Genomic DNA, 19,102 nt, shown 5'->3' on the forward strand with positions numbered 1-19,102 from the left:
ACTCAAAGTAAATGATATGATTTTTATTATTAATAATTGAAACCTTTATACCTTCACATGTAGGGGAGCTACTTGATTTTTTTGATCCGGATGTAGAGGCTTCTTCTTGATCTGGCAATGATGGTCCATGCTCTCCCTCAATCCTAGAGGTGGAGGCTTCTTCCTCTTCATCCTCGGATGTTGAGCATCTCTCAACTTCTGAATCCTCATGCACATGAAATAAGGAGTACACTCCTTTGCCTTTATCTTCGTGCCCTCGTGAGGATGGACTTTTCTCTTCTTCTTCCGATGCTGAGCAACTCTCAACCTCGGAGACATCTTCCTCTTGGTCTTGCTCCAATGAGTTGTCCTCTTTGGATTTGTCTTGATTTGGTACAGTGGAGGGTTCTTCATAAAGCTTGGCCAATTTTCTCCAAGTTCTTTGGCATCTTTAAATTCCCCAACTTGAGCCAAAATATTGCTTGACAATAAATTGACTAATAGCTTGGTCACTTTGTCATTTGCCTTGCTCAATTGAATTTGCTCTTGGCTCCACTTGCTCCTCTTGAGAGTTTTACCCTTTGAATTTGTTGAAGCTTCAAAACCTTCCATTAGAGCAAACCATTGCTCTATCTCCATCATAAGAAAATTTTCGATCTTTGTTGTCCAAGAATCGAAGCTTGTGGATACAAATGGTGGAGACACCCTTGTGTCGAATCCAAGTCATCTTGGAATTCCATCTTGAAGTTGAGCTCTTGATGAATTCTTTGGCTTGATGAATTTTGCTCCAAATTCTTCACACTCTAGCCTTTTTGCCCCTTCTGGCGATGATTCTGGTAAAGAATGACCTCACTCTGATATCACTTGTTAGGGTCGAAATATGCTAGAGGTGGGGGGGGGGGGGGGGGGAATAGCTTGTCGCACTTCTCGTAGCTTGCTTCTTTGATGATGATATGCAGTGGAATGAACTTGAAGTAAACTTACAACGCTAACACAAAGGATTTACTTGGTATCCACCTCAAGAAGAGGTGATTAATCTAAGGATCCGACCCTCACTCACTCATCCACTATGAAAACACTCATTTACGGTAACTACCGAAGGTGGAGAAGCCTTACAACACTCTCAATACAAGAAGAAAGAAAGGGAAGTAAATACAAGTAAAATTTTACAAGATTTATACCAAGAAACTCTAACCCTAACTTCTTCTTCTTGTTATAGAAATGCCTCTTGACCTTGGAAGTGCAGCAACACTTTGCTCCAAGAAAGCTTCAAGAGCTGGCGTTGACAACCGAGAGCTCAGTGGAGAAGAATCGCTGAGAGTAGAGAAGAAGCACTCGAAGCCGTATCGAAGAAATCGCTCGCAACAACTTTAAACCTACGCAACGGTCAGATCTCAATCAATTGAATGACTCCAATCGATTGGATAGGCTTTAAATCGATTGGTTGATCGATTCAGAACGTCTCTGTGCTCTCTGGGAATGGCTGAATCGATCAACCAATTGATCCAGCATTTCTCGCGCATGTGTGCAAGAAATCCCGTCCCCAATCGGTCGGGTGATCGATTGGAGGAGCCCAATCGATCGGTTGATCGATTAGGAGCGCTTCTATGTGCGCGATATAAGCTCCTAATCGATCGGCCGATCGATTGGGCCGCTGCTTGTAGCAGCACATCCCCAATCGATCGGCTAATCGATTGAACCCCTGTTCAATCGATTGGTTACCCTTTGACTTGCTTAAACCAAGTCTAGGGTCCCCAATTCCAACATCTAGTGAACTGTGACCTGTTGTAACATTATGCCTAGCATTCGGTCAACCTTGACTTGCTAGGACTTCTTCACCAAGTGTCCAGTCAATCCTTTTGACCCACTTGAACTTTTCTTCTCGTGCCAAATATCCGGTCAACCTTAACCCACTTGGACTTCCTTCCACTAGATGTCCTGTCATCCTTGACCCATCTGGATTTTCTTATGCCAAGTATCCGGTCAATCCTTTGACCTACTTGGACTTCTCAATACCAAGAGAAGTCCAAGTAGGTCAACCTTAACGCACCTGGATTTCCACGTGCCTGACTTCACTCACCAGGACTTCCCATCTGCCTAGCTTTACTCACTAGGACTTCCCATCTGCCTGGCTTCACTCACCAGGACTTTCCATCTGCCTAGCTTCACTCACTAGGACTTCCTATCTGCCTGGCTTCACTCACCAGGACTTTCCACTTCTCGGATTCACTCACCGGGTCTTCCCATCTGCCTGGCTTCATTCACTAGGTCTTTCCATCTGTCCGGCTTCACTCACCGGGACTTTCACCTAGCTTCACCCACTAGGATTTCCCATCTGCCTAACCTCCAGTTAGGACTTTCTCAGTCAAGTATCCAGTCAACCCTTTGACCTACTTGACTCTTCTTCATATCTAACTGGTCAACGTTGACCAGAGGAGAATTGTATCAATAATCTCCCCAATCGGGCGATTACACCTGCAATCTCCATGTATTGTCAAACATCGAAACCCAAACATTAAGACTCAAGCTTAGTCAACCAGGTCAACCTTGACCTAGGAATATTGCACCAACACTAACTTCACTCATTAGGACTTCTATTGTCTGACTTCACTTACCAGGACTTTCACCACATAGCTTCACTCACTAGGGTTTGACTTCACTCACTAGGACTTCCACCACCTAACTTTACTCACTAGGGTCTGACTTCACTCACTAGGACTTTCACCATAAAACTTCACTTACTAGGATTTAACTTCACTCATTAGGACTTCCACTTACCTAACCTCCAGTTAGGACTAGTCATTCAGTAGACTTCTCACCTGTCTAACCTCCAGTTAGGACTTACCTTTCCTAACCTCCGGTTAGGATTAGTCACTTAGTAGACTTTTCACCTACCTAATATTTGGTTAGGATTTATCCTTACTAGTCATCTAGTCCTGACTAAACTTCTTTCTTCTAAACATCAAGTCTTATTTGGATTAACCCTTGGTTTACTTGACCCGACATTGGTATATTATCAAACATTGAAACTCTAGATGTCTATTGCACCAACACAGTTGAGTTCCAAACTCTCTATACTCCCTCAAGTTCGAGGTTAGGGTTTGACAACCGATTGCTACTACCTAGCAATTGATTGTTATATCTGTTTTAGCTTTTCCAAGGCTAAATTCTCATTTTGCTTAGTATCCAATTGACCTCAACCAATCGGGACTTCCTTCATCACTAAGTATATAGTCAACTTTAACTGACTTAGACTTTGCTTCTTATGTCAACTTCATATTGGATTTTCGACCACCAAGTGTTAGGTTAATCGTGACTCATTTGAATTTCTCATCTTTTGCCAACTCCTAGTTGAGCATTCAATTATCACCTGTCCCATCAACTGTGATTCACTTGGACTTTTTTATTTTTAACTTTCAATTGACCTTTCGATCATAGTCAATTGTGATTCACATGAATTTTTCTCTTACCAATTCACAATTAGATTTCTGATAACCAAGTATCCAATCAACCGTAACTCATTTGGACTTTTCTTTTATCAACTACTAGTTGGATTTTTCTGTCGTCAAATATCTAGTTAACCTTGACCTACTTGACGTCTCACTCAACCAACTACTATATCACTCACCAAATTACTCAAACATCAAAATTCAATACGAGTCAATCGAGCTTGGTCAACCGAACTTATAGAAGCCTGCGAAATCAATATCATTATATCAAATTTAAGAACTACCAAAATAATTCTTATAGAGTAACTCCTCAACTGGATTGAAATTTTAATTCAATCATTTGTGAGCCAACATTCGAAAGTTCAATCAACGAGACAAAAAAAAAAAAAAAAAAAAGGCTCAGTCGGCTTATTCAACCCATCAAAGACAATTCTAATTTTAAATTAAATTTTAGTTAACTTAACGTCATTACTGTAAATACATGGGGTAAAATGAAATTTTCTCAGAGAATAATTGGTGGAGCATAAATTCATTCTATGCGGCCGCTTCTACCGCATCGATTTCTCTGCTCCGCCACTTCTTCTTCCTCCTCCGTAGTCTACGCTGCGCCCTCGCTTCTCTCACTCTCTCCCTCTCTCCCTCTATAAATTCCTCTAGCTCGATCCCCAATAGGCATCGCATTGCAGACCTCCTCTCCTAAATCCTTCGCCTGCTTGTGGCTTCTCCCTGCTTTCCCTCTCTGGCCTCTGCTTACGAACGCGGGACTTCCTCTTGCTTCTAACAGGCGTGCCACGCTTGTTGAGGTTACGTGGGAGTGAGCTTCGAGAAGCATCTGGCATCTTCCGGGTGTGCTGCGCTTGTTGAGGCGACGTGGAATTAGGCTTCGAAGAGATTCTTGCGTCTGCCCCGCTTGTTGAGGTTCGTGGGATTGGGCTTCGGATAGTCGCTTTCGTCTTTCAGGTGCATTTGCGCTTGCTGTGGCCGCGCGGGATTGGGCTTCGAATAGCTGCAGAAGCGAAAAAAAAAGGCAGTCTTTTAGGGTTGTGAGGAGGAGATGAGTGCATCGAGGTTCATCAAGTGCGTCACCGTGGGCGACGGCGCCGTCGGCAAGACCTGCATGCTCATATCCTACACCAGCAACACATTTCCCACGGTCAGTCTGCAGCTAATCCTTATTCTTGATGCATTTTTGATGTTTGTATGATTTCCTTCCCTGGTTCATCATGGCTTGTTCTCTGGGAAGACATGGAATGAGGATAGATCAATAATCTCTAGGGTTTCCTCCCGTAGTCCATTGTGGTGCCGTTTGATCTTTGTAAAGGCATAGAATTAGGAAAGACCTTAAACCTTTAAGCTTTCATCACCAGGTTCTTTATGGTTTGATCATGGAATGAGGAAAGATCAATTACCTTTAGGATCTTTGGAAAGATATGGAATTAGGAAAGATCATGAATCTTTAAGCTTTCCTCGCCTGGTTCTTTACTATTTGTATGCTTAATTAGTTTTGCAATAAATTATCTTTTCTTTCTTGCAATTTTCTTCACTTTCTTCTTGTATGCATACACCAATATTTTCTTGGCTTTATAATGTCTTATGAAATTGTTGTTGTTATTATTCTTCTATATTCCTAGCCTTGTCATTAGCTTATTTCGTTTCGATACACAGGATTACGTTCCAACTGTGTTCGACAATTTCAGTGCGAATGTGATTGTTGATGGGAACACAGTTAATTTGGGCCTCTGGGATACTGCAGGTAACCCTTTCTTCCTAGCCGCCACCCCCTTATTGTTTCCAAGCTATCTGTTCTAATGTGATGGGTGTGAGGAACCAGGTCAAGAGGATTACAACAGACTCCGACCATTGAGCTACCGAGGCGCCGATGTCTTTCTACTAGCCTTCTCTTTGATAAGTAAAGCTAGCTACGAGAATGTGGCCAAGAAGGTAAGATTTCATTAAGTTTGTCTTTTTTGATTCACTTGCTGATGCCTCACTTTGTTCTGGATTGCAACATTTTAATGTTTCAGTGGATTCCTGAACTGAAGCACTACGCGCCTGGTGTGCCGGTTATTCTCGTCGGGACAAAACTTGGTACTCATATCTCTTTCCTTGCCTTTTGTTTGAATCATATGGGTGTCCTTTTATAGATTCAAACTCCAACTCATGTTGAGAACTGCAACATTTCTTTGGTGAGTTTGTGCCAAAGAACTGTCTCAGCCAATCATCTATGTCTACTTGAGTGATCCATGTAGATAGACCCTTTTGGTTCCGAATGTCGTGTGTGATTGTGTGTAGCTTTGTTGGCAGATCTTCGTGATGACAAACAGTTTTTCATCGATCACCCTGGTGCTCAACCAATAAGTAATGCTCAGGTACCTAATGGCTACCGAGTTAGAGCATGAACTATTTACTCTATCATTTCATTCAAAAGCACTGTCTAGTTTATTGACAGTAATTCTCATTTGCTTGAAGGGAGAAGAGCTGAAAAGAACTATTGAAGCACCTGCCTATATTGAGTGCAGTTCGAAGAGCCAACAAGTATGTTGTATCCTCAATGCTACAAACTTTTTTCAGATCATAGCATCCTTTCTCATAAATTTTCACTTTATTGAAAATATAATATGCAGAATATTAAGGGGGTTTTCGATATGGCTATCAAGGTGGTTCTTCAACCTCCCAAACAAAAGAAAAATAAGGGGAAGGGTCTGTGCTCTATTCTATGAATATGAACACAGCCACCATTCTCATAGTCGCTAGCTTGATTTAGGGAAATAGGTGTATATTAACTAACAGCTGCAATTCATGGAAGCATTGGGTGTGGTTTTCTTTCGCGATCATGAAGCATATCACTTCTTGAGTTTGAATCTTTCCGTCCTCAGCAGGTTGATAAGCAGTGATCTTCTACAAGCGACATGCCTAATCTTATCACATACTGTTTGTTTAGGTTTACAAATTCAAGCTTGATGTTTGTTTGTTGGCTTCTTGTTTAAAAATCTTTTTTTGTCCAATGCCCTCTGTGTCCACGTGATGTGAGTTTTGTTTTGGTTGACTCTGCTCCTAATAAATTGTATTGATCTTATTCGAAAACTTTTTAGATTACGTCTCGATTTATTAAGCTTAAACATAATCAAACTTTGCTCTTAACTCAGTTTGTGTGTTGGTCTATGGTTACTATACAATAATGAAAGTCATTTTTGATGTTGAATGTCTTGTGGATTGTTTTAGGAGCCTTACCCTTTATCGAGTTAGGCACATCCGATCCAGCAGCCCCCTGATGTTCATGTAATTTGCAGCTCGAAAAACAAATTGAACATGAATCACTAAGTCTCATCCGTGAGCAAATGAGCAGATTGAAGTAACTAATCTCACAATACTCAAAAAGTCTAAAAAATTTGCTAAGTGCATGATGATCCTATCATATAATCATCGACCGGACCGATTCTAAAAACAAACCACTGACCACGATTATATCTCATGTAAAGATGTGGAAACTGAAAACAAACAGGTGGATGGCACAGGCACAAGTCAATCAGAACAGAACAAGAGCTTGAATTGAACTTTCGAGTCCCATCTTTTACAACTTAAAGTCACAAGAAGACAGTTTGTTGCAACCAAAGCTTTCTCATGGGACGACTCCTGTCTTTTACTCAGCTCAGAATAGAGAGAAATGTAACCACACAGAAGCATCCAAGTCGATGACCAAATAAGCCAAACTAGCTTTTGTGTTTCCTTTTTCTGAGTCAAACCACATTGCACCTACTCAGCCAAAACAAAAAACAAAAAGTAGTACATGTTTTGGTTGTTTCGACTTTTCATGGATTTCAGGTTAAAGTCCATTGTCTTTACACTTTCAATCCAACATGGCATATATATAACAACAACACTCACTACTATTTTTTTTTTTTTTTTTTGCTTCTACTGAATCGAAAAGGCCACCGTCAGGCTCGTTTCGAGATTTTTATTTGTCTGAAGAAGTGTTTTAGAAACTGGATCGGACCGGATGGTTGAAACAGGCTAAATCAAGAGAGCTCTGAATTGAAGATAAATGAGTGGCTGAAGAAGTGTTTTCAGAATCAGGTTAGACCGGCTGGGTAAATTGGTTACCCAAGAACAGGAAGTCGATTGAACCAAGATACATCTAATTCAGAAATCCTACAAAATCAACCAGAGAAAAATCAGGAATTGTTGGAACCATCGGTTCACCTGGCCGTCCGGTTCTAAAAACACTGATTTGAAGGATGAAAAAAAAAAGGATATAACAACTTCAGTAATGCTATATTAGATGCTCAGTTACCAAAAGATGATGACAAAGTACAGGAAACCACGACTTCAGTATGGAAGAAAAACTCAAGAACCTTAAACGTACTGCAAAAGACCAAGGACACTACCTTTAACCATGAGATTTGGCATCGTTTATTCATGCGTCAGTGATGCAACATCAAAACAGGACCTTCACGTTACCTCTTATCTTAGAGCTGCAAACAGGGCATGAAGCTAGGATGTCTGTACATTGCTTGCATGTACAAAGATGACGACAAGGGAGGAGGAGTTGGCATGCATTGTGAGCACCACAACACCTGCACTGGATAATGACCTTGTCATCCCCATCCTTTGCTGGCTTCAATTCTTTTCTGATTTCCATTGGTGAGGTGGAATTGATGCCAACTGCTGTGTCTGGGTTCGTAGAGGAGAACTGAGGTTGTTGTATCTGTTCAAGCACCCTTCGAAGAGATGAAACCTGGGCGGCGTTTTGCCTTGCAATACTTTCCCATAACTCTTTTGACTCCTCAGTCTTCTTTAGCCGCTCACATAATTCTTGGTGTCTCATGATCGCAATGGAGAGGTTATCTTCTTTCACCTTAAGTAGCACGGCGGCCTTTGCTTGCAAATTATTCAAAAGAGAATCCACATGCCGCTTTCTCTGCTCAAAAAGTGACTCCACTAGCCTCTCATTCTGATTTACACAACAGATTCAAAAAGTGAGCATCAACCACGATGTGTTTCAACCAAAAGAAGTATATAAATACATTGATGCTATTAGATCATAATTGGATAAAAACTCTTTATGATTGACTAAAGAATAATCTACCTGTAATTGGAGATACCAGTTCATTTCTTCTTGATATGTCTGCATCAATGATGCTACGGAAATTGTCATATCAACCAAGAGAGATTGATCGATAGAATAGGATGAAGTTGGAAGCAAAGCTGATGTAGAAGGGGATGTAAACAAGACTTCTTGTTGTCTTTGTTGTTCAAAAGGTTGACACAAACTTTGGAAGTGGGCATCTGCACCATCAGTTGGAAGGAATGGAAGAGGACCTTGAAACCCCATGAAAAATTCTCATATAGGAAACAAAAACTTGCAACAAGAGGAGAATAAACAAGCAAGGAGATAGCCAAGGCTATAAATAAAGACCATGAAGTAATGGCTAAATATAGCAAGCTCAGATACTTCTAGAGTCTAGACTAAGGAAGCAGGGAAAGATAGGAAGGTGACATGTACTTGAACACGTGTCTACGGAAGCTAGGATGCTGCAACAACTCTTGGGAACCACACGATTAGAACGTTTATGTGAATTTTCAGTACTTCTTTGTCGTAATTAATGTAGAGAACTGGTATTCACTTTCCACGACTTATGAAACTGAAAAAGAAAGAGAAGCAAACTTCTGAAGCATCTCACTAAATCCTACAGTCCAAGCTAGTTTATGATTTCCTATACATTTCACCAGCGATCTTCCCAAAAACTGAGTTCTCTAGATGTGGATATCTCCATATTACATGTATAAAATCCTTATATACAAAGAATTGAAGGATTTATAATATAAAAATTGAAAGTAAAGAAAGATATGCCCATGCATATACATATTTATATAGATATTTCAGAGTCATTTTCATTCCTACATGGGAGATAGGTTATAGAGATAAGGATTACGAAAAACTTAATATGTTTAGTAATATAATTTATATAGGTTTACCGAAAAGAAAAGGCATTTATGTGAAAAGATTGTTAGTAAATATCTTCTCCTTTATGAAAGAAAGTGTGGAAGCATGCACTTGATAGCCATAAAACAATGCAATTATGACTTCCGCTTTTTTGCCACATAAGCATGTTTCCTTCAATGTGAATGGCTAATCAAAACTCGCCAATTGTTCTTTGCTTGCTTCTAGTGGAATGTAAAGTTTTCTCATAAAAGCTACGCATTTATTTTGTTCAATGAAAAAACTATAGGTTGAATGTAAGATATTTCCATTCAAAACAATTCTTTTTAAAACAATTTAGAAAGTTTTTATACAATAACATGAAATTTAGTGTGCATTTGATAGCTTCCATTTGTAATTCTAGATAATATGGAAATTAATCAATTATTGATTATATTTCTATCCTTTTTATACTGTGTAATGATAATATTAACTCTTCATTCTAAATTCTATACAATAGATTGTAATTAATAAATAATATTTAAGTTACATTAAATTTTCCTGTAGCTTTGCTGTTCTCTTTAGTTGTTTCACCTTTTACATTCCTCCATTTGATTTTGTGTTTAATTGGTAACCATGTTGTAGAAGGTGACATTTTGAAATCTCTCATTTCATTTATTAACTAACTATTTATTGCATTTCCTACCAAAGTATATTTTAGGTTTTTATTTATATGTTTATAATTCATTTAAATTGATGAGTTATAATTTCTCCAACTGTTTACTTTATACACTATTTTATTTAGGACAACTATTACTATTATAGTGCTATTTATTTATGGCATTTATTAGTTCTTCAATCAAATCATATCAATTATCCTTACGACTCCATCTTATTTCTTCTCAATCTTCTTTCCCTTTTTTCTCTCCCCATTTTTTATTCTCCGTGTTATAACATTCATGTGATGCAATTGACTAATACCTTCACTATTAGATTTCTCTATCTTCTCAACATTCTCAAAATATATATAAATTAACAACTGAACTAGGGGTGCTCTGATTATGACGTTATTATCCATTGACTAACTGAGGTGCCAGGTTCGAGCCTCCATCTGCGCAGGCTCTTATCAATTAAAAGTCCCCAATTTCGGGCCTGTTGACTAAGGTCGCCGCTTTGGCGGTAGGGCGCTCTTATCAACCAAGTGGTACTGAGGCTCCCCAAAAAATCCCTTCGAGGGTTCTGGGGTATGGGACCACGAAGCGGTGGACCCAGTCACTATAAAAAATTTACCCTATCTTAGTTTTGGTTCGAGCCTTAGCTATGGCGAATTTACAAGAATTTTTCCTTCAAATAGGGTACGCAACTAAAGGATGCTGGACTCCTAAGCTGCCCGCTGCCAGCACTTCCCGATTTATCTTGGTGGCCGATGGGAAACTTCTGTGGGATCGGACCGGTCATCCTAGGCTCGACATTACCCAGCCTGATTAATCATTTTATTTTTTCAAAATATATATAAATTTTATTTGAATTCATTGAATTATGTACCAAGAATTCAATTTTTCTTATTGACTAGGTGATACAGACCTATGGAGGGCCCACCACTTAAAAATTCATAATGGTAGCATCCTCATTTTCCTAAAATTATTTTGTAAATTGATATGTTTTTTTAGTGTTTACTTCAAAGTTGGAAATGATAACAGCAGATATGTAGCAGAATTTCAGAATACATTTTATTTCAATTAGTTGAAGAACTGATTTTTAAATTTATATTTTTTAAAATTAACTATAATTTTTATAAACTTTATATAATTTCTTGTAATAATAAAAAAATTTAATTTAATTTTTTATCTAATACAAAAAAAAGTATTATAAACAAATATTGAGTAGTCCACTAGTTTAACAAATGCAATTAGGTAGATAGTGTAGATTGACACTAGGGAACAAAAGTTTTAAAGCCCTTCTTGTTGTTGCCTAGGGAGATTTTAAGGGGAGCACATAACATCTACATTGTGGTTAAAACAACATTAATTGATTTATTCAAATAATTTAAACTTAAAATTGTAATCTACCATTTAGTAGTTTGTACTTGTCAGTATTAACTTAAACAATTATTTTACAAGCGGAAAATACTTTACATATCAATATAAATATAGTTTTTTGATATATTAATATTGATTATATTGCATTATGCAGTAGGCTGACCATAAAGTACATTGCTTCCATATGCTTCATGAAATCTTGCTTTTGAATAAACACTTTAGTATTTAACAAATGTAGATACATATATGATCTAATTTATAATCTTTAGAATTTTAGGCCTTTACATTTGCAATGTTTACTCAATTAATGCTACTTTACTTTTACATTGCAATCTACACAAGCTTAGGTCCTTACAATAAGTTGGCAAGTTTTTAAGCCTCTTGCAACTTTCCTTACAAGGTTTACATGTCAAAGGTCCTGAGTAAGGGTTTGACCACATTGAGTTTATTGTACACAACTTTACTATGCATTGCAAGAGATTGTTTTCATGACTTGAACTCGTAACCATAAGGTTACTCAGCAGCAACTTTACTGTTGTGCCAATAGCTCCCTTTTCGAAGGAATTTCAACCTAGACAAAAAAAAGGAGCAATTCTTTGATACCAAAGTTTTAATGATATTTAGAAGCCCAATCTTTAGGTTAGGTTTGCTTTATGTTTTGGCCTTTAGAAAAACATCTAGAACAGCGATTATTCAGTTGAGACACTCACTTTTGGACTTACAAACATGGCATATTTTTGGATTTGGCTGTTGAGACTTACCCTAGTCCAGCCATAATGCACAGATTTTTAGTGAATTGGCATCCCAAATCATCATTATACTATCCATATGGGAAGAATATTGGATTGGGATATTGGCCTCATAATTTGCTAACAAAATGGCATGGAAACTAGGTAAATATAAGTAAGAAAAAAAGGGTTACATAAACTAGAGTAACCATAAACACAACAATAAGCAAGAAGGAAGAAAAATAATCTATACATCCATTTTAGCCAAATCAACTGAAACACACAACACTATCCTACCATATCTACATTTAAAAGTTTCTCTTGAAGACCAAACCATAAAGGTTCTAAGTTCCTCTCTAAAGATCATGTTAGAGAAGAAAAAAAGGTCAAAAGATTTTACCATTAAGTAACTGAAAATCAGAATATCTAAAAAAAAATAAATAAATAAATAAATAATGGGAAAACAATGGCTTCTTCTTAGAAAGTAAAGATGGCCCTAACATAGGAGTCAAGACCAATTCATTTGCTCATTCAGCAGAACACTAATTTCTCTTACAAGTTATACCTTATATTTTTTTTCTACACTGAGTTATTCCCTTAATATTCTGTAGCAGAAGAAACCTTATTCGCCTATAAATCAGTAAATCATCACCCTTTGTTTTCATTCTCTATCAAGCAAATTAATCATTAAATTATGTTATTCGATTTGAGGGTGATCCCCTCAAAATGATCATCCTCTTATTTCTTCACTTCCCAACTCCTTAGATATAGCAGGAGTTCATATTAACCTGGAATTAAAGCCACAGAGATCTTATCCATCATTACTACTCTTATAGTAGAGTCTCCTTTCCATGTCATAGCCACCTATTGGACAAAACAATCTGTTGCTAGAGATTTTGAGAATTAGCTAAATTTAAATACACCAAGTTAAATTCAATTTATCTGTCGAGATGACCTGAGCAGATAATCTCCGGTTGCAAGCAGGGTCTGATTTCTGCCAAGTGCTGAATGCAGACGAGTGACCAACCGGGCGAGCGAGCGGCCGGACGGGCGAGTCTCAGACCAAGTGACCCAGCGGCTGAGCAAGCAAGCGAACAAGCGGCCGAACGAACTGCGGTCGGACGGGTGTGCGACCGAACGAACGTAAAGACCGAGCGAGCTGCGGCCGGATGAGCGTGCGACCAAACGAGCGTAGAGGCGGAGCAAGCTGCGGCCAGATGGGTGAGTAGCTGAGTAAAGAAGAGGCTGGGTGAGCAAGCGGTCGAGCGAGCGTGCGGCCGAGCGAATGACCGTACGACCGAGCAGACCGAGAGTATGGTCGAGCGGACCGAGAGTATGGCCGAGCGGACCGAGAGTCCGAGCGGGTTTGCAGCCGGATGAATGTGCAGTCAAACGACAGAGTGAGCAACCGAGCAGACTGAGCGAGCGACCCAACGAACTGAGCGACCGGACAGGCATGCAACCGATCGGACGAAAATGCCGCCCGAGTTAGCGGCCGAGCAAACGCAGAAGTCGACCGAGTTAGCGGTCGAGCGAACGCAGAGGCCGACCGAGTTAGCGTCCGAGCAAACGCAAAGTTCGAGCGGGCAGATGGACCGAGGCCTGCGAGGGTCATAGTTTCCTTGAAACAGATTCACCCTACCTCCGATTGTGCTTCAAGGTTTCCTTGGGTCGTCTGTTTCCCAAGATACAACGGTGAACCGTAATTTCCACTAAGCATTGATGGTCACAACGAACTGAGAGGTACCCGACTGCTATCACAGGCACTCTGCCGAGCAAGAGATGCACGACAGAAGAGAAGGGGAACGTAGGTGGTGAGCTTCAACTTTTTGAGCGTGTAACCTTTTGCTTATGGACGCAACCTTCTTATATAGGAGCTCATACCAATGAGCAGCGTTAATGATCGTTTAATGATAATTATTTGTCGGCTGTGAAGCGCTAACGTTTCACTCGGTTGCATTAATTTTTAATTTAATGCATCCGTTACACCCTTAAATAAGCAGCAAAAAGTTTATGTGACAAAATGTTGGTTGTTCAACTTGGGCAAATTTTGCCCCGACCGGTCGGCATTCGGCGTGCACAAGTCCCGCTTGCACACGAGTCAACATGGTTCAGTATAATCCGTGCCTTGAATTTGCACCCCTGGCACCTACATGTGAGAGAGAGCCTCTTCCCATGCATTTGTTCACATCATCAATATATGTGAATCAATATAAACCAACCAATATGCCTTGAAACTCCCAATGTGGAACTAAAATCCCTCCCATTCACAATGAAACTTCATACCTCTTCCACCTCTTCTCCATTCACATATATCCAACACCACCTCCATATTTTGCTACCTTTGAGGTGTCTCTCTTCAACATCATTTTCAGGTAGGGACATGTTTCTCTTCCATTTTCATTGCTACCAGACTGCCTTTTTCAATAATACAGGAGATCATCAACATGTCACATCATGAACTCTCTATCATGGCTTCCCCTTCCTAAAGCTTAATTTTTAATCCCTATATATATATATAAAGTTGCAGTGTCTCAGTTAAGGTTTTAAAAGAATAATTTCGCCTTCAACATGACAACATGAGGTTTCTAATCAAACGGAGAAGTGTGTAGCAGAGTTTGAAGTCAAGTACGATGCAAATTCAAGCAGTTGCAAGAACCAAGCTTTCAAGAGAAAAAGACGAAGCAAAAGAATCAAAATAAATATCATCTGGGCCATAGAAAAAAAAAATCCTTACAAGCAACCATCAGTTGTAGTCACTAAGACACTCTTGCATGAAGTCAATGCATTGAAGCCTCACTACAAATTTCCATCCTACACTCTGCTCTTGGTGCAATCTATCCAACCCACAACCATCATTCACAACATATAATCCTATGTCAGAGACATATATACCTAGTTATTTGATACATCAACAAAAAAGGTGCCCTCGATGAAGTAATTGTCCAAGGAAGGGAAAAAAAAATCTTGGCATGGAAATCATATACTGATAGAAATCCCTATCTTAATTAACAATACAACAATAAAAAAAAATCCTCTTTCTAGTGAAACAACACAAAGCCGCTAACAAGTTTGCCTATGTAGGAAGAAAGCTAGGACACAAAACTTCTCAAAGTCAGGAAAACAAGCAGCGACCTTTACCTTCTAAGGTGATCAAATCCATGATACCTCGTGGGCGTCGCGCGGCCGGAAACTCCACCAATGTCGGCTAGGTTGGCTCCCGACCCGAAGGTGTTCGGCCAGTGCACGAGGAATCAATCTGAAGCCCCTCGACCGTCTCATGGCAGTGGAGCATTGCTCACTTCGGCGGCGTGCCTAACCGGCGATTGATTCGGGGGTAGAGTCTCTCTTGGTGCGGAAACAGCATCGAGCACGGCGATTTATTCGCTGCAAGGAAACTTTCTACTTGAATCCCTTAAGTTTATCTATTTGAAAAACTTCGTCTCTAAAATTTCAAAATTTATCTTAAAACTCCTAAACGTTTTTTAATTTTTGCAAAGGTGAATGTTGTCTACTGCATTCGGTGAAGGTTTAAGAAATGGACGGTAAAGATGGGAGGAACTGTCAAACGAACGGTGTAGGTGCAAGTTCGCAGGGGTTTACGATTCCCGCGCAAGTGTTGGAGGAGATCCGGTCCCGGCGATAAAAGCAGCGGTGACTCGCTCCGATCGGCCGCTGTAGGCACGGTTTTGGCGGGGAAGAGATGACGGTGACGGAGTCTGATGAGGGCCGCGAGGCGGGTGAGGATTACCGTTCGTGGAAGGTGAACACCCCTATTCTATACGACCTCGTCATCTCCCACCCCCTCAGGTGGCCCTCCCTCACAGTCCGATGGCTCCCGGGCTCGTCGCCGTCTTCCTCCTCCGGAAGCAGCCGCGGCGGCGCCACCCACCGCCTCCTCCTCGGCAGTCACACCTCCGACTACGCTCCTAACTTCTTCATGACGGCCGACGTGCTTTTCCCCCTCCCTCCCGAGGCCCATCCCGGCGCGCCGCTCCCCAAGGTCGAGATCTCGCAGACCATCCCTCATCACGGAAAGGTCAATCGCGCCCGATTCATGCCGCAGAGACCATCGGTTGTAGCCACCATGACCCAAGACGCGGAGGTTCACGTGTTCGACTGCGAGCGGCGGCCACTGAGGCCGGTCGAGGGGGAGGAGAGTGGTCCGGACGTCGTCTTGAGGGGCCTCTCCAAGGAGGGATATGGGATCTCGTGGAGTCCGCACAAGGAGGGCTTTCTTTTGTGCGGATCGTATGATTCCAAGATCTGTCTGTGGGATGTGGGAATGATGCCGGAAGAGAAGATTCTTGATGCAAGATACCTGTTTGAGGTAATGGGTCGTAGATCTTTAGCATCGTCCTTGTACGATACTTCACTCTGTTTAATGTGGAAAACTTATCTAAAGAGCATTTCAGAGTTCATACTTGAAGCAAATCCTTGTTAAATCCATCAGATTTGACCTAGTGATCCTTCCAAGAATCTTGGACTTGTGGTTCCACTGATTGAACTAGGTGTGTGTTCTTTCTAGATTCAAACACCTAATGAGAAAGCTGACGTTGCATCACTGCCAAGTTTTTTTTTTCCCTCTCATTTTGGTTAGCCTTGTAGATTATATTCTAGTTTTCCCCTTGCAAACTGAAAACACATTCCTAATTCATGTGTGGTAGAAGATTTCAAACTATGTACTTTCTTCTAGGCCCATACTGATTCTGTTGAGGATGTTGCTTGGCACTTGAAGAATGAACACATGTTTGGGTCCGTTGGGAATGACCATCTTTTGATGATTTGGGACGTTCGCTCATCGGCATCTGGAAAGCCACAACAGTCATTAAAAGCCCATGAAAATGAGGTAAAGTAGTTTGTTGTCAATATGAATTCTTCCATATGCACCTGCAAGTAGTAATGTTTTACAAAGGTACAGTTGCCTCTTATACGATCTTATGCATAAATAGGAAGACCAATATCTTATGGCACAGCTGATTTCGTATCGTATGACCTCTGTAAAATGCAGATAGCATTGGTCTGGAAATACTCTGTTTCAACAATTAGACTTTGGCACGTATATATAAGGCTTGATAAACCAAGTATATTGTTACATTTTCTCAAGTGCAAACCACACTAGAGTTGTTTCGAGTTGGCGTAAAAACAAGTAACAATTGGTTGTTCTACTCTTTTTGCATTGCATTTATTCAGTATTCTACCTAATTATGTTTTCTCTGGCTTACCTATAAGCATATCAGCACTCATTAACGTTGGGTATGTATTGTCTTGCTCTCCCAGGTCAATTCACTATCATTTAATCCGTTTAATGACTGGATTTTGGCAACAGCGTCTAAAGACAGTACAGTTAACCTATTTGACCTTCGGAAGCTCACTACAAGTTTACATACATGTTTGAGTCATGTGTAAGTACACGGCCTTCTGCATTGCCTTGTTGAATCATTTGGTTAATGATAAATTAATACGATATGCGATCATAGTGTAACTTATCACATGCAATGTTAGTTGTTTTCAGATGTCCAGACTTCTGGTTCCTTCACAAGTGAACTGGTGGAGCCTTAACTGGTTTAATCAGCTATTTTATATTTATTTATTTTCTTACTCGAACTGGATCAGATTGGATACTGATTCTCAGTCTAACCAGTTGAACCTATGTGCCACTATTCAGCTCTAATAACATTAGTTTGACACAGAGAAAACTAAAATGTACTCTATGTCAAGAAAAATAGTTGATTATCAAGATGATTATGTCAGGAAAGTATAGTTCCAGAAGTAATAAACTACTGGTTCTTGTAGTTAGGTTCAAATATGGTAGTAAAGTTTATATTTATTTATTTATATCGTTTCATAAATCCTTTATTATTGTGTAATTTTATTATTGCTTTTGTTGTTTTGATGAGTATTTGTGTTTACAGAGGATCTGTTGTTCAAGTGGAATGGAGCCCGAGTCATGAAACTATTTTTGCTACCTCTGCTACTGACAAAAGGCTGATAATTTGGGACCTTAACCGGTACTTACTTAAGATTTCAATGCAAAAGCATGAATCATTCTTTTGGTTAAGGAATGGAATTGATAAATAATAGTATAGAAATATGCATTTCTTAGTTTGACATAGGAATGTTAAAAGAAAGTCCTGCTCGAACTCCTCAGACTTCTTGGGCACAAACCGCTCTATGCGGCAACCCCTCGGCCTGATCAGACCACCTAGCTCTCCCTGTCAGGCTGTCCTCTTGGCATTAGATGGATGAATCAAGGTTCAATTAAAGAGCTGGTTGACTGGACTATTAGATTGCTTACATTCACTCTTTTTTGTGCATGTATCTCTGATGGTTCTTAATATGCAGGAACTGCAAGAACTTGAGACTGCAGTGAATACAACGCAATTGATAACTTTAGTTTTTTGACATATGTGGATAGGATTGGGGATGAACAGACTGCCGACGAAGCCGTCTTTGGGCCGCCAGAGGCGTTCTTTGTTCACGCCGGTCACACTGCAAAGATCTCAGAATTCTCATGGAACCCCGAGGAGCCTTGGGTCATTGCTAGTGTGGCCGACGACAATATTCTTCAGGTATGGCAGATGGCTGAGAGATACCGAGATGACGGCAGCAATGATCATCGTTGACTGACGAGCATGCTTATTGTATGCCTAATGAGTTTAAATTTGAACATATCAAATCCCCATGGTGAGTCTGAGGCAAATCTTTCTGTTCAAGTTTTTGTGAGCTGGTATTATAGTCCGAGTTAGTCTTATTTGACTAAAACAGACCATGTGGCTTTAATACAGAAGCTAATTGTTCTATGAGAATGAACAATTTGGTTGAGCTAGATAGAATAACAGATCAAAACAGATTTAACAGAATAATGGAGGAAGTCTCATTTGACTAAAACAGACCATGTGGCTTTAATACAGAAGCTAATTGTTCTATGAGAATGAACAATTTGGTTGAGCTAGATAGAATAACAGATCAAAACAGATTTAACAG

General features: G+C 40.0%; 3 protein-coding genes across 9 annotated transcripts; 2 read left to right on the plus strand and 1 right to left on the minus strand.

Annotated features, from left to right (window-relative positions):
* Window positions 1-3,987: 3,987 nt before the first annotated feature.
* Window positions 3,988-6,517, plus strand: LOC122017388 (rac-like GTP-binding protein RHO1). Its single transcript, XM_042574988.1, has 7 exons — window positions 3,988-4,581; window positions 5,094-5,181; window positions 5,260-5,369; window positions 5,453-5,516; window positions 5,733-5,797; window positions 5,898-5,963; window positions 6,053-6,517. Exons 1-7 carry the CDS (start codon window positions 4,483-4,485, stop codon window positions 6,146-6,148), a joined length of 588 nt encoding a protein of 195 aa, XP_042430922.1. The 5' UTR covers window positions 3,988-4,482; the 3' UTR covers window positions 6,149-6,517.
* Window positions 6,518-7,679: 1,162 nt separating this feature from the next.
* On the minus strand, window positions 7,680-15,491 carry LOC122017940 (probable BOI-related E3 ubiquitin-protein ligase 2). Of its 4 annotated transcripts, none has more exons than XM_042575663.1 (3): window positions 15,257-15,491; window positions 8,515-8,714; window positions 7,680-8,379 (listed from the first exon to the last, which is right to left on the minus strand). In XM_042575663.1, the coding sequence occupies exons 1-3, from the start codon at window positions 15,276-15,278 to the stop codon at window positions 7,864-7,866; spliced, it is 738 nt and encodes a 245-aa protein (XP_042431597.1). In that variant the 5' UTR covers window positions 15,279-15,491; the 3' UTR covers window positions 7,680-7,863. The 4 variants fall into 4 exon arrangements, 3 of the variants coding, with proteins under 3 accessions (XP_042431597.1, XP_042431596.1, XP_042431598.1); XM_042575662.1 differs by having other exon boundaries at window positions 8,515-8,747; XR_006121500.1 differs by lacking the exon at window positions 8,515-8,714.
* Window positions 15,492-15,752: 261 nt separating this feature from the next.
* On the plus strand, window positions 15,753-18,944 carry LOC122016361 (histone-binding protein MSI1-like). 4 transcript variants are annotated; one of them, XM_042573632.1, is made up of 6 exons: window positions 15,753-16,445; window positions 16,812-16,964; window positions 17,396-17,520; window positions 18,031-18,126; window positions 18,267-18,370; window positions 18,461-18,641. In XM_042573632.1, the coding sequence occupies exons 1-5, from the start codon at window positions 15,819-15,821 to the stop codon at window positions 18,322-18,324; spliced, it is 1,059 nt and encodes a 352-aa protein (XP_042429566.1). In that variant the 5' UTR covers window positions 15,753-15,818; the 3' UTR covers window positions 18,325-18,370; window positions 18,461-18,641. The 4 variants fall into 4 exon arrangements, 3 of the variants coding, with proteins under 3 accessions (XP_042429566.1, XP_042429564.1, XP_042429565.1); XR_006121109.1 differs by having other exon boundaries at window positions 18,031-18,370; XM_042573630.1 differs by lacking the exon at window positions 18,267-18,370 and having other exon boundaries at window positions 18,534-18,944.
* The last annotated feature ends 158 nt before the right edge of the window (window positions 18,945-19,102 follow it).

Source organism: Zingiber officinale, chromosome 8B (genome assembly GCF_018446385.1).
Source record: "Zingiber officinale cultivar Zhangliang chromosome 8B, Zo_v1.1, whole genome shotgun sequence".
Lineage (NCBI taxonomy): Eukaryota > Viridiplantae > Streptophyta > Magnoliopsida > Zingiberales > Zingiberaceae > Zingiber > Zingiber officinale.

Excerpts from the sequence above, each read along its gene's own strand:
- LOC122016361 (XM_042573630.1), top strand. The coding sequence starts at position 15,819 with ATGACGGTGACGGAGTCTGATGAGGGCCGCGAGGCGGGTGAGGATTAC. Across the intron at positions 16,446-16,811 it reads ATGCAAGATACCTGTTTGAG|GCCCATACTGATTCTGTTGA; the intron begins GTAATGGGTCGT and ends ACTTTCTTCTAG. Across the intron at positions 17,521-18,030 it reads CATACATGTTTGAGTCATGT|AGGATCTGTTGTTCAAGTGG; the intron begins GTAAGTACACGG and ends TTGTGTTTACAG.
- LOC122017940 (XM_042575662.1), bottom strand. The coding sequence starts at position 15,278 with ATGGATTTGATCACCTTAGAAG. Across the intron at positions 8,748-15,256 it reads GGATTTGATCACCTTAGAAG|GTCCTCTTCCATTCCTTCCA; the intron begins GTAAAGGTCGCT and ends TGGGGTTTCAAG. Across the intron at positions 8,380-8,514 it reads ACTGGTATCTCCAATTACAG|AATGAGAGGCTAGTGGAGTC; the intron begins GTAGATTATTCT and ends TGTGTAAATCAG.
- LOC122017388 (XM_042574988.1), top strand. The coding sequence starts at position 4,483 with ATGAGTGCATCGAGGTTCATCAAGTGCGTCACCGTGGGCGACGGCGCC. Across the intron at positions 5,798-5,897 it reads AACCAATAAGTAATGCTCAG|GGAGAAGAGCTGAAAAGAAC; the intron begins GTACCTAATGGC and ends ATTTGCTTGAAG. Across the intron at positions 5,964-6,052 it reads GCAGTTCGAAGAGCCAACAA|AATATTAAGGGGGTTTTCGA; the intron begins GTATGTTGTATC and ends TATAATATGCAG.